We start from the raw sequence: 15071 nt of genomic DNA on the forward strand, positions 1-15071 counted from the left end.
TATTGCCTTGATAATGCATTCTGTTTACAAAAACTGTACATATTATTTGGATGTATTATTTCTAAATTAAAATGAATCCTTTGGTTTCTTCAGACTTTGTCCTACACAGAAAATTACCCTAACGTTACATAGAGCTTTGTTATGTATAATTTGGGGATTAATTCAATTATCCTAAATATTAATCACTACTCAATTACTAATTAGTTATACCTAAAAAAATAAAATAAATACCGACTGCATTATTCACACACAAACCAGCAGTTATAGTGACGGATTTGTTTAGGAAATGCTCTCCCCCAACTTAGGTGTGATGCAATTCAGTAACACCTGGCAATGTTTTTAGGTAAATAATATTCTGTTCATTTGGTCAGTCATCTACTACATTGTGTGTCACTCCGCAATGCAAATCCACTCAAAAGTAAATGTATCTTCACAAGCAATATTGACTTTGCCGAGCGTATTGTAATGTGTACACAGCATGAACAACATGCCTTTGCAAAAAGAACCATCACACATACATGACGGGTGATATGAAACATTTAAAAGGCACAGTGGAACAACGAAAGTCAGTGGAAATGTTCAATAATTCTGGAAGTATTCGATTGTGCCATTATATATTTTGAAAAGTATCTGCATCTGGCACAGTAGGTGAGCTCTAGGTAACACCGCCAGCCCTGGTTGGAGCAGTGGAACACAACCGCCTACTGTCCCCGTAACCCTGTAAACAAACCAAACCCACACAAACCCTTACACACAAATAGTATTAAATTAGTCTGATGAGAGATCTGCTTACAGAGGCTCTAAATATGCAAAACAACAAAAGGAGAGTCACAGTAACAAACATAAAAACTGAATAATAAAAAGCAAAACAAAAACTTGCTTTCTTGGTAAAGTCAAATGTTAGAGAGCTACAGCCTCCGGTCCCATGCATCCAGTGTACATTTAAATGACATAAATGTGAAGGACACCACAACACACACTACCCTGACCATTAGATCTACAGAACGAGAGAACCCAACAAAGATGGCCAGAAAGACTGACAGATGGAGAGAGAGACATGGGGAGACGGACGCTCAATCTTCAGTCTGACCTGGGAGTGAGGCTGGAGGCATGGAGTTTCTTGATGACTTCCTCGCTGAAGTCAAAGTGGACCCTGCTTCTCTGAGAGGGCGACCGGCGATACATGGCTCCAACAGCCATACAAGCAGCTCACACACACACACACACTCGACCATCAACAGTCTATAGTAACCGACTTCCCCAGTCACACGTGTAGCATTCAGAGTTCACATCAGATACGGACAAAAACAATCCACCGCGCGCGACTCATGCCTCAACCGCCAGCAGCCAGCCGTCAAACAAAGTGCAGCCGCCATGTCAGCAGAAAACCCCCAACTCAGTCATGACTTGTTTCTCTTTCTCTGTCACAGGGTGTGAGTCCGGCTTGCGCAGCGTCCCGGTCCCAGCCTGCACTTCCTCCCCCTGTTGTGTGTGTAGTAGTGCTCCCTGGACCCGCAACACAGGGCTGCGTCTAAGAACCGGAGCGGAGTCTCTGGAATGGACTGGCTCCCGTCACGGTATAAGAGAGGGCGAACTGAATGGAGGCCTCCGCTGGGTTGATTCTGTGTAATACATGTAGCCAGTCTGGGCTGTGTACTTTGTGTCAGAGGTCTGAGAAGCGTTGTAGAATGTAGCATGGATCTGTGCTGCATGTCATACACATACACCACCACGGAAATGTTGCAGTCCGACAGGCTTAAAGTGTCTATTGCACGGGGCATTTGTGTATGTTGTGCACTGATTATTATTAACAACGGTCTGATTCTGATTGTGTCACAGTCAGGAAACAGGCAAGTGATGACTAAGGTGAGACAGATGGTCAGGGAGGACAGAAGAGTAGGAACTGAAACCAAAGCCACCCCAGAGAGGGCTGTCCTCCACCGGTATACCTTCACTGTGTAACTGTGCGTGTCAGGATGGCAGAGGAAGGGACAGCTGGCACCAACCAACGGGGCATTCTTCCTGGCGTGTGGGAGGGGAAGCCCGGCTTATGACCCCCCCCAACCCCCACCCCCGGCAAAATCAGTCTTTCAGCCAAATTGACAGTTATAAGATCAGATATATCTAATTAGTCCACAACATGTCTGTCTTCTGTACACAAGTTGTCCAACAAATTGCGGTAATACTTTTTTTGAAGGGGTGTGCATAAGAGTGACACTGTCATGATAATTTTGAACGTTTATGAATGTTGTCATTAGGTGTCATTCGGTTATGTCATTTTTTATGCAAGGTTGACATTGTTTGGGATGTCTTTGTTATGACAACTTGACATTAACTGAGACAAAATATCCTGTCAGTGAGAGTAACCAAGACAACATAATCTGTCATAAACATGGGCCTAATTATCAAACTTGAAAAAACTATTTGGCCAGTATTCGGTCTGCCATAAAAGGAACTTTCCTGAGACTGGTGCTCATACTCAGCATATTGAGCATGCATGGCAGAAATACAAATTGGAAATATGGAGTCATTGTGATCGCACTCCTGAGTCACTGAAGATTCACCTCAAAATGACAGTGGCACCACTGGTTAGCCATACGCCATTATAATGGTGTCTTGGGCAGACTTTTCCATGATGTGAAAAAACAAGTCAAGTTTTTTGCAGGAACATAGTTTGTACTGTAATTTTGTTAATGTTGATGCAGCAACTAGTGGTTTGCATGAACAATAGGCTAAATAATATACATTATTCAAGAGATAATATACATAATCCAATTTGTTAATATGATAACCATTATTAAAATGTAGACTGGCTACTTGCGTCTTCAAATAGGAGTGACACATACAAAATGTATGGTCGCATTTGGGGTTGATAATTAATTTTGAAGGACACTTTTATATTGAAGGACACTTACTACGGTTGGCCTATAGGGGGCAGTTTGACATGGTCTCGTTGCGTTGGGACTGTTAATGATCAAAACACCTGCGCGTTCCCGTAAGTCTTCAAGGAAAAGCCATGTCTTTCTCATCATTTATCCTGTTTTCCTGGTCGGTAAAGTACATAAGTACACTGGCCTTTTCGATACAGTTTGATAACTTGTCTGTTAAAGTGTGTGTAGAAGGTTGGAAAAGCGTGGTAATTGTGTAACTGTGACAGAGACCCATGTCTATGTAAAATGCTCTGACGGTGGTGCATTCCTTTGGAAAAAACACATTTGTTACTGTAATGAATAGTTTTTTTTGGGAAAAAAACACTCCTGACAATATCCCTAGGATTAATATAATTGAAATTTGTAACTGTATTGTTTAGTTACTTTGCAATAATTGCACTGTATGGGTTAGCGATTAGCTAGTTCCTTGTTGTTAGCTGGCTTCGGTTGGTTGTTAGCTGGCTCCAGTTAGCTGTATGCTAGTCAAGTCAAGTGTTTGTCAGTTCCGGGTAGCACTTTGCTAACTTGCTCAGCCATGTTCTATTTGTGTTAACATGAAGGTAATTCATTAAACTATCCCTATCTAGCCTACTTTATAAATAATGTTTTCAATGTGATTATATTATGAATAGTTTATATTACTTAGGCTATTATTCATGCAAAAAACTAGGTGCTGTACATTAATGGATGTCCTGTATCAACCTTAACAAATTACTGTACCATCTATGTTAGTACAACATGAGTTTATGTCGTGTCAACATTAACAAATGACACTACACTGTTTGCTAATGAATTTGTAAACCATTAATAAAGTAAGGGTTATCATTGTTAACTGTTTGTTCATGTCTTGTTCATCAATGTTTGTTCAAGGTAACTACTGCATTTGTTAATGGTTGTTCATGTACCCTTATCAGAAAGGATTGTTGAAAGTATTTTTTTAAGGAAACATTTGTTGTGCAAAAACAATAAAGGTATTCAAAAGCATTTGACAGACTTAATTATATATTTTTGATAGTATTTGACAAACTTAACATCTTTATGACAAGTCCAAATTGTACCACTGTACTTGAATTCAAGAAAAATATTAATGACACTGTTATGAATGTATTTGACAGTGTTATAACGCGCCATGACATCTTTATGACAAGTACAAATTGTGCCACTTGAGGTCAAGAAAAATATTCATGAAAGAATTATAATGGTCTAATGACAACCAATGTCAAAACCAACCACTTATGACAGTTGTATTTAATGCTAACACATAAAGCTAAATCATTTCTTCAAGTTGGTTAATCAGGCCTGCTATGACATGTTTATGACAGATGTTTCTGACTAACTGCGCCACAGCATGGTTTGGCGTTTGCTCCGTAGCCGATTGGAAGGCCCTGCAACGGGTGGTGGAATCCGGGTACCCAGCTCCCGGCCATCGTAGACCTCCAGCACATCACGGGTACCCAGCTCCCGGCCATCGTAGACCTCCAGCACATCACGGGTACCCAGCTCCCGGCCGTTGTAGACCTCCAGCACATCACGGGTACCCAGCTCCTGGCCGTTGTAGACCTCCAGCACATCACGGGTACCCAGCTCCCGGCCGTTGTAGACCTCCAGCACATCACGGGTACCCAGCTCCCGGCCGTTGTAGACCTCCAGCACATCACGGGTACCCAGCTCCCGGCCGTTGTAGACCTCCAGCACATCACGGGTACCCAGCTCCTGGCCGTTGTAGACCTCCAGCACATCACGGGTACCCAGCTCCCGGCCGTTGTAGACCTCCAGCACAAGCGGAGTCTGCACTGTGTGTGGCGTCATCAGAGATCCTTCACAACCATCCCACAAACTGTTTGCCCTCCTTCCATCAGGTAGGTGGTACAGGTCTCTTCTTTCCCGCACCAGCAAGCTCAGTAACACTTTCTTTCCATCTGCTGTAACCCTGCTGAACTCTGTGACCCATCACTAACCAGATCCAACCTTTGTACTACTGGACTCTGACAATGCCTTGCCAAGTCTGAAGTTTTCAGTTGTTACAGGTACATGTCTACCTCAGGAACCTCATTGCTGCTATCCCTGCATTTCAGTTACACATGCTACCCTACTCCTTCAATTTCATTGTACTGTACTTGTTCAATTACAATACAGTTGAATCTAATCTAATGTTGTCGTGGTTAATGTCAAGTTGTCATAAAGACATTGACAGGTTGTGTTAACTCAGTTAATGTCAAGTTGTCATAAAGACATTGACAGGTTGTGTTAACTCAGTTAATGCCAAGCTGTCATAAAGACATCCCAAACAGTGTCAACCTTGCATAGAAAATGACAATCAACTGAATGATACCTTATGACAACATTCATAAATGTTCATAAGGATTCTTATATGTGTCATGTCATGGCTATGACAGTATCATGACAATGTCATGTCACTCTTATGCACACCCCTTCAAATAAAGTGTTACCCAAATTACTCTATAATTTAGAAGTGAAATTTGGGGAGCACTCTCCAAAAATCACTATAAAGTTGACAGGGGAAAGTCTGACTGCAGAGTTTTAAAAGAGTCAATTGCAACAGCAAAAATGTTTACATTTTAATGTCAAATCCACCACGGGCGGCTCTGGCCAAAAACTCTATTTTTATGTAATCTGACCAAAGCACTGGTTCCAATCCAATTCCCAATAGAGAGAGAGAGCGAGTGTGTGTTGAAATGGAATAGATGGGACTGAATTTAAACAACACTGTCATCAGAGACAGTAACCAAAACAACAGACACAATTAAATCTGTCTGTCGAGGGAAACGTTCCCATAGCCCTCCAGCCTACCCTCTGAATAACAAAGTGCTATGCTGCCTTGCCCTCTGCCCTGTACACACAATGTGAAACCAGGCAGAGGGATGAGGAGAAATGGGGACGAGACAGGGAAGGGGGGTTTTGAGGAAAAAAACAAGAGGTTATGGGGGCTTAAGAGGCATTTCCCACATTCCTGTGTGTGTGTGTGTTTGTGCGTGTGATGTGTTACTGCACTGTTCCAGGGAACTGCGTTCACATCCGGCACGCGGCCTCGCCAACGCCACCTGCCGTGATTTACACTCAGCAAGCTCTGACCCATCAATCAATGGAAAACTTCTCCCCTTCTCACTCTCTCTTTCCCTCTCTCCTCGTATAACGTTCCGAGCTGGTGATTCGACAAGGTGCCCGCGACACAGCCTCAAATCAGAAACTCCACCGAATTGATTCAGAATTGGAGGGGACTCACACTCAATTTCACACAAAGTGTTCCTTAAAGTAGCAAGGGACTCCCGGTGAAGCGGAGTCGATGCGACAACGGCACTAATAATAATGACGAGTTGTTTATTAAAAACAGGCACAGAACGGTTCATTACATCACAAAGGCAAGTGGGAAGAGTGTCTTGGATCCCTTATGACGTCCCGTACCTTGCTTTCTAAAAAAACATGAATTATCAGTAGATGGAGATGAGAACCCATGTCGGGGGAGGTGGGGTGCTACAATAAGTGAGACAAGAACGTTGGCAGCAGGGACTATGCAGCGTGACAATGTTTGACGGTGATGGATTATGGTTGACACTGACATTGTGGTTGAAAATAGGGACATTCCTTCCTATGAACCCACTGATGTGAACACACAGATGACGACGTCCCCCACCGTTTTACCGAGTGTCAGTTAGTTGCACAAGGAGGCAGAGCCTATTCGTAACATTGTTCAGTGGAAGTACACGACTACAGAACTGGATCCAGACAAAAATATTTACATTCAAAATATTTCTTCCTCATATAAACAATAAATACTTTTTTACATTTTATATATGTGTTGTACAATTATGGGCCACCTCTTTCAATAGGTGTTTAAATAGCAATTACATAGTCGCAGCAGGTTTCAGTAGAATCAATGGACAACAGGTCAAACAAAAACATTTTGTTGAGAATGCATTACCTAACTGTCAACACTAGAGGGCATCGATTTACAGCGCTAGATATACGGGAAGTGTCTCACTATGTCCACTAGATGGCCTTCTAGACCACATCACGTGGAGTCCTCATTTCCAGACAACTGTCAGACAGTGAAAACATTTCCAGACAATTGTCAAATACAGTGAAACCAGATGCAGAATGGGCCTGGCACAGCCAGCAAGTACAATAAGGTACCATGAAGCACCATGCCGTCCAATATTTACAACACAAGACTTCCCAAAGGCCCATTTTCTAAAGCCGAGTTAGGCCAACTGTCTTCTAAAATAGTTGATTCCTCTCGCTATGCCAAATCTAATAGATTAAGGGCATCACCAGTCCCTAGTTAATGCCACAATAAGGGTCACAGAATGGGGGGGGGGGGGGGGGGGGGGCTTTTCACAGATTTCAGAATATAAGCCTCCCTGAGCACTTGACTCCGATACCAGCGCGCCTGAATTCAGCTGTGGCATGAACCCAGTCTGTAGCACACCGCACCACGCCATCATAGAGTTAGAGCTCTTCGTTCCTCTATCTTTCCATCTCTGCGGCTCAATTGTCTCACGTCAGACGGCATCATTACAAATGCAGAAGCGAGCCACAGTATCTGAGGTAAGACAATACTCTCAGCTGTCATGATAAAACGTCACCGTCAGTCTGTTGATGTTGACGGGGGGAGGACAGTCTGTTGATGTTGACGGGGGGAGGACAGTCAGTCGATGTTGACGGGGGGAGGACAGTCAGTCGATGTTGACGGGGGGAGGACAGTCAGTCGATGTTGACGGGGGGAGGACAGTCTGTCGATGTTGACGGGGGGAGGACAGTCTGTCGATGTTGACGGGGGGAGGACAGTCTGTCGATGTTGACGGGGGGAGGACAGTCTGTCGACAGTCTGTCGATGTTGACGGGGGGAGGACAGTCTGTCGATGTTGACGGGGGGAGGACAGTCTGTCGATGTTGACGGGGGGAGGACAGTCTGTCGATGTTAACGGGGGGAGGACAGTCTGTCGATGTTGACGGGGGGAGGACAGTCAGTCGATGTTGACGGGGGGAGGACAGTCAGTCGATGTTGACGGGGGGAGGACAGTCAGTCGATGTTGACGGGGGGAGGACAGTCAGTCGATGTTGACGGGGGGAGGACAGTCTGATGATGTTGACAGACGGGAGGACAGTCTGTAGATGTTGACGGGGGGAGGACAGTCTGTTGATGTTGACGGGGGGAGGACAGTCTGTCGATGTTGACGGTGGGAGGACAGTCAGTCGATGTTGACGGGGGGAGGACAGTCTGTCGATGTTGACGGGGGGAGGACAGTCTGTCGATGTTGACGGGGGGAGGACAGTCAGTCGATGTTGACGGGGGGAGGACAGTCTGTCGATGTTGACGGGGGGAGGACAGTCTGTCGATGTTGACGGGGGGAGGACAGTCTGTCGATGTTGACGGGGGGAGGACAGTCTGATGATGTTGACAGACGGGAGGACAGTCTGATGATGTTGACAGACGGGAGGACAGTCTGTAGATGTTGACGGGGGGAGGACAGTCTGTTGATGTTGACGGGGGGAGGACAGTCAGTCGATGTTGACGGGGGGAGGACAGTCTGTCGATGTTGACGGGGGGAGGACAGTCAGTCGATGTTGACGGGGGGAGGACAGTCAGTCGATGTTGACGGGGGGAGGACAGTCTGTCGATGTTGACGGGGGGAGGACAGTCAGTCGATGTTGACGGGGGGAGGACAGTCTGATGATGTTGACAGACGGGAGGACAGTCTGTAGATGTTGACGGGGGGAGGACAGTCTGTTGATGTTGACGGGGGGAGGACAGTCTGTTGATGTTGACGGTGGGAGGACAGTCAGTCGATGTTGACGGGGGGAGGACAGTCTGTCGATGTTGACGGGGGGAGGACAGTCTGATGATGTTGACGGGGGGAGGACAGTCTGTCGATGTTGACGGGGGGAGGACAGTCAGTCGATGTTGACGGGGGGAGGACAGTCTGTCGATGTTGACGGGGGGAGGACAGTCTGTCGATGTTGACGGGGGGAGGACAGTCTGTTGATGTTGACAGACGGGAGGACAGTCTGTAGATGTTGACGGGGGGAGGACAGTCAGTCGATGTTGACGGGGGGAGGACAGTCAGTCGATGTTGACGGGGGGAGGACAGTCTGTGATGTTGACGGGGGGAGGACAGTCAGTCGATGTTGACGGGGGGAGGACAGTCAGTCGATGTTGACGGGGGGAGGACAGTCTGTCGATGTTGACGGGGGAGGACAGTCTGTCGATGTTGAACGGGGGAGGACAGTCAGTCGATGTTGACGGGGGGAGGACAGTCAGTCGATGTTGACGGGGGGAGGACAGTCTGTCGATGTTGACGGGGGGAGGACAGTCTGTCGATGTTGACGGGGGGAGGACAGTCTGTCGATGTTGACGGGGGGAGGACAGTCTGTCGATGTTGACGGGGGGAGGACAGTCAGTCGATGTTGACGGGGGGAGGACAGTCTGTCGATGTTGACGGGGGGAGGACAGTCTGTCGATGTTGACGGGGGGAGGACAGTCTGTCGATGTTGACGGGGGGAGGACAGTCTGTCGATGTTGACGGGGGGAGGACAGTCTGTCGATGTTGACGGGGGGAGGACAGTCAGTCGATGTTGACGGGGGGAGGACAGTCTGTCGATGTTGACGGGGGGAGGACAGTCTGTCGATGTTAACGGGGGGAGGACAGTCTGTCGATGTTGACGGGGGGAGGACAGTCAGTCGATGTTGACGGGGGGAGGACAGTCAGTCGATGTTGACGGGGGGAGGACAGTCAGTCGATGTTGACGGGGGGAGGACAGTCAGTCGATGTTGACGGGGGGAGGACAGTCTGATGATGTTGACAGACGGGAGGACAGTCTGTAGATGTTGACGGGGGGAGGACAGTCTGTTGATGTTGACGGGGGGAGGACAGTCTGTCGATGTTGACGGTGGGAGGACAGTCAGTCGATGTTGACGGGGGGAGGACAGTCTGTCGATGTTGACGGGGGGAGGACAGTCTGTCGATGTTGACGGTGGGAGGACAGTCAGTCGATGTTGACGGGGGGAGGACAGTCTGTCGATGTTGACGGGGGGAGGACAGTCTGTCGATGTTGACGGGGGGAGGACAGTCTGTCGATGTTGACGGGGGGAGGACAGTCTGATGATGTTGACAGACGGGAGGACAGTCTGATGATGTTGACAGACGGGAGGACAGTCTGTAGATGTTGACGGGGGGAGGACAGTCTGTTGATGTTGACGGGGGGAGGACAGTCAGTCGATGTTGACGGGGGGAGGACAGTCTGTCGATGTTGACGGGGGGAGGACAGTCTGTCGATGTTGACGGGGGGAGGACAGTCAGTCGATGTTGACGGGGGGAGGACAGTCAGTCGATGTTGACGGGGGGAGGACAGTCAGTCGATGTTGACGGGGGGAGGACAGTCAGTCGATGTTGACGGGGGGAGGACAGTCTGATGATGTTGACAGACGGGAGGACAGTCTGTAGATGTTGACGGGGGGAGGACAGTCTGTTGATGTTGACGGGGGGAGGACAGTCTGTTGATGTTGACGGTGGGAGGACAGTCAGTCGATGTTGACGGGGGGAGGACAGTCTGTCGATGTTGACGGGGGGAGGACAGTCTGTCGATGTTGACGGGGGGAGGACAGTCTGTCGATGTTGACGGGGGGGAGGACAGTCTGTCGATGTTGACGGGGGGAGGACAGTCTGTCGATGTTGACGGGGGGAGGACAGTCTGTCGATGTTGACGGGGGGAGGACAGTCTGTTGATGTTGACAGACGGGAGGACAGTCTGTAGATGTTGACGGGGGGAGGACAGTCAGTCGATGTTGACGGGGGGAGGACAGTCAGTCGATGTTGACGGGGGGAGGACAGTCTGTTGATGTTGACGGGGGGAGGACAGTCAGTCGATGTTGACGGGGGGAGGACAGTCAGTCGATGTTGACGGGGGGAGGACAGTCTGTCGATGTTGACGGGGGGAGGACAGTCTGTCGATGTTAACGGGGGGAGGACAGTCTGTCGATGTTGACGGGGGGAGGACAGTCAGTCGATGTTGACGGGGGGAGGACAGTCTGTTGATGTTGACAGGGGGAGGACAGTCTGTTGATGTTGACAGGGGACAGGACAGTTTGTTCACGTTGAGACAGGGAGGGGAGAACAGTGGAATAAGACTTATTCCAAGTATTGATTTCATAATATACCCATGATATTATATCCTTATCCAACCCAGCAACAGCAGCACATCAGGTGTGCTTAACGTCCTCCACAAATGGAAACTGCCTAGGAGGTTAACATGGTATGACATGGCTCCTTTTAACCTTCAGGACAAGCGACTGCTCAGAGTCAGAGACAGTTAATCTGACAGCCGCTGTTGTGTGTCTGTACGTGGGGGCGATTGACTTGCTTTTCTTGTCCGTCATTTGAATCCCTCATTTCTTTTCCCCCATCCATCCGATCTTCCTGTGAATGACTGATATGTGATGTTGCCCGGGGTGACCCTGACTGCACCGCCTGATGCTATATGAGCGGCTCGGTTCTACAAGAAACAAGTGGTTGCCAGGGAAACGTCATCAACTGACATACAGCACTTGGTGTCTTTCAGGGTAGTCACTAATATTTCTCTGGGAGACACATTCGTGGAAGAAAATCACTGGGCAATTTTACAAACATTGGAGAACAGGGCTAGAGTTAAAAAAGTTAAATTAACCCACAAAAAACACAATACATATCTACACAATATTTATAATATTATTGACATGGACTATCTAGCCATTTGGTTGTTTAGGTGTTTTTAGAAAAAAAGAATATAGTTGGATGCATTTTTAGAATCTAACCTAATTGCCAATGACCATGACCTCAGGATGCGAAAACATGTCAGTTTCACAACACAGTATCTTAGATAGTTTTTATGGATTTCCCTCAGTTGTCCCAAACAGGCTGATCAATCTCCTTTAAAGGAAGTCAGCAAATAAGCAGGCAGGTAAGTGTTCTTGGGAGTCAAACATTTCTTGGATGGGGTCATTGTAAATTGTAAAATATTGAGACAAATTTATAGAACTATTTCATGATGCACAAGAAGCGCTAGAAATGATTTTACTGCACCATCGGGCCGAGCCACTAATAAGATCAGTCAAACACTGTTCCATGAAGTGGCCGATTCAGCTGATTGAGACAAGCACAACACATTCTTTCCGGTTATTGCAGCGAGCCGGCAATGTAGTGGCAGAGAGCCCCCTATGGTCGGGAGCAGCATAACAGTCTGACTGCCCTATGGTGTCATCAGGTACAGTGGAGGTCTTCAACTACCTCACAGCATTTTAACAAATAACATCACAAATAGTCCCACTGTTCCCTTCTCCAAATCTTCCCCAGGTTCTTAGTTTGGAACAGACTACTGCACTACCTTTTCTGACAATGTGTCCGATGAAATAATAATTCGTAAACAACTCTGAGAAATAACTCTAAGGAGGATGGTTAAAAATCTCATTTTCTCAGTTGGATTTTACCTGGTTTAAGAAAATATGTTCCTTATTCGCAAAACGATTGTAATGAATACAGAAACCAAACTAAATGGGATATTCCCAGTCTATTGGATATTCCAAGACTAGTACTGTACTTGGCAGCTAACATTTATTTGGAGGGTATTGGGAAAAATTGTAATTCAAAGCTTTCTGTCACAAGCAACTGGATCCACTGAGAGACAAATACGCACAACAGGGGCAATGTTATTGTTAGGTTCAGCTTCCTAATCCAGAAGTATCTAAACAGGGTTAAAAAATGTCAGTGTTGTTTTGATTAAGGGTTAGTTGGGAGAAAGTTGTCGAATAATTGAGAGATTTGTATGTTTGCCCTGGAAATAACATGCTCTTTCAGAATTGTTTGGCGAGCAACAGGAGTGGGCTACTGCTCTCTCTGTGTATGGACCTGTTGGGGACCCTGGATGTGGACATGGGCTGGGCAATGGTTTGTGGGTGAAATTGGATATTTAAATTCAAAGGACTGCATATTTATTTCTATATTATTTGTCTGTCAAAATTTGTGGGCCAGAAAAGGGCAGTAATAAAAAACAAAAATCAGTCCATAATCATGTATACATACATTCAATCTAGTTCTAGACATTTAATGTTGGGCTTTTTCAATCCACTCAAAAATACAAAATGTTATACTAAAATTGACTGCGCCACATTGAAATGGCTCGTGGGTCAGATTGGGCTCGCACCCCTGAAGTAGTACTAGCACTGTACAACACCTTGTGTGACTGTCACAACACACGTAAGAAAAGGGGGGATGCGAATGAAGGACTGACAAGATGCAGTCAACATTCTACAAGTCAAAATGCATTGCAAAATGATCTAAATATCATTCAGAACATCAGGTTTGTGTTTGTCTGTGAAGTGGTGGTGAATAAGAGCGGAATGAGGGAGGGAGGGGGAGAATGAGAGATGGGGAGTTGAATAAGGAGGAAAATAAATTAAGCGTACATAACTTACAGCTGTTGGCACTGCTTTTATCTCTCTATTCTCTTGCTCTCATTACAGCATCAATCCACTCTCACCCTCTTTTTCCCCTATTCTCCCGCTTGTCTCTCCTCTCTTCTCCCTTTATCTCATGTCTCTCCTTCCGTTCGTCCCTCATGCCACAGTTAATGCCAGGGGGTATAGAGGAGAGCACTGCAGATGGCAGGTCCGTCAGTAGCGGTTCCTCTCCTCAACCAACGTCAGCCCCCTTCATGCCATGTTAGATGAATACAACACACAACCCCGACCAGGAGAGAAACAGAGAAGCAATGAGACAGAAAAAGGGAAATTAAATGAGAGAGAAAGAAAGAAAAGAGAATTTTAATTTAGAAAGAGATAGAGACAGAAAGAGAGAAGGGAGAATACACGCTCTTTCATGTACAGACTGTGAGGACAGCTAACATCCTAAACTGCATAACTCAATTACACATTTCAAAAGCACGACATCTGGACTGACTCCATTGCTGTATTGTCTCCTGCATGCTATGCAGTTACAGATGTCTCCACTCTGGTCAAAGACGGATTATGTGTCTTTGTGTCTGTGAAAGAGAGAAAGTGTGCGCGTGCACCTGTTCAGAATGTACATTATTTGTCTGTATTAGCTGGCATGTGTGTTTGGTATCAGACCGTACCCAGGGAGAACAGCAGCTATCAGAGGCTGCAGGAGTCTTGTCTGGGTCAATTCTGGTCATGACGAGACCGGAAAGAGAAGGGATCAGGTAACATGAAGCCTCTTTCTTTTCATCACACTTTTGGTCTACAGTCTTACTAGATCTGATGTACAACTGGATCTGATGTCCCTCTAGAGATCTAATATTGCCCATATCATGGTGTCATGTCATTAGAACAAAACCAAACAACTTGGCAACCTAAACAAGCTGGTGCTTGTCGCTCTACTATCAGTACATATCATATGCTCGTGGTGCTGTGCTGCTGAGAAGCCAGTGTAATGTGAGCTGACGTGTACAGGACACTCAAATGTCTGAATCCTGAAACCACGTCATGCTTGGCCTAGACCACCTGTGTAAAGAACATAACTTCTGGACCTCAGCACAAAGGAACATCCACACGACGCATAAAATTAGCCATCACAGGACTTGAAAAAAGCTTAAAATCTCCAGCTACAGTAGCTATGTAACTCAACTTACGGTCAAGATACACTGTACTTGTCGGGTCAACATGAGAAGAGCAGGTAAAAAGGTGAGAAGAGCAGGTAAAAAACATTATTTTAATGGGTAACTTGGGGTATGTTTTCACATTCATTACGTTTCTCCATCACAGTCATTTCTTTATACAAGGGGTGACTTGGGACATACAAAAACCTATACTCCACTTCAATGATCAGTCGTTCATCGTCCAACATCCAACTTCCACAGCTAGGTTGGGTGTATCAGCTGACCTGTGGCACATTCCAAAAAAACAGAAGTCCTGAAAATAGGCTGACAAAAATAATACCAGTAGCCCAGAGAGCTAAAACAAACATAATGCAAAGACGTATTTCCTTACCATGACACAATAGTCCTTTTTGAATGAGTCAATACACCCGACCCATCCACACCCCACCCCAAAATATGTATCTATTTCTTATTATTTCAGCGTCAGCCGTCAGGAAATGAACCTCAGTTTGGTGAAGCTTGGACGCTGCCACT

General features: G+C 46.3%; 1 protein-coding gene across 4 annotated transcripts in view; it reads right to left on the reverse strand.

Annotated features, from left to right (window-relative positions):
• The window catches only part of pde4ba (phosphodiesterase 4B, cAMP-specific a), a 194904-nt gene that overhangs the window by 70827 nt on the left and 109006 nt on the right, over positions 1-15071 (reverse strand). The window contains exon 1 of one of the 4 annotated variants that reach the window (XM_010872404.4): positions 1091-1415. The exons of the other annotated variants lie outside the window; for them this stretch is intronic. Coding sequence (XP_010870706.2) covers positions 1091-1200 — 110 coding nt within the window. The 5' untranslated portion in view covers positions 1201-1415. Of the gene's footprint in view, positions 1-1090; positions 1416-15071 lie in introns of those variants that run through there. 4 annotated transcript variants of the gene reach the window in all.

This window comes from Esox lucius, chromosome 8, assembly GCF_011004845.1.
Source record: "Esox lucius isolate fEsoLuc1 chromosome 8, fEsoLuc1.pri, whole genome shotgun sequence".
NCBI classification, from domain to species: domain Eukaryota; kingdom Metazoa; phylum Chordata; class Actinopteri; order Esociformes; family Esocidae; genus Esox; species Esox lucius.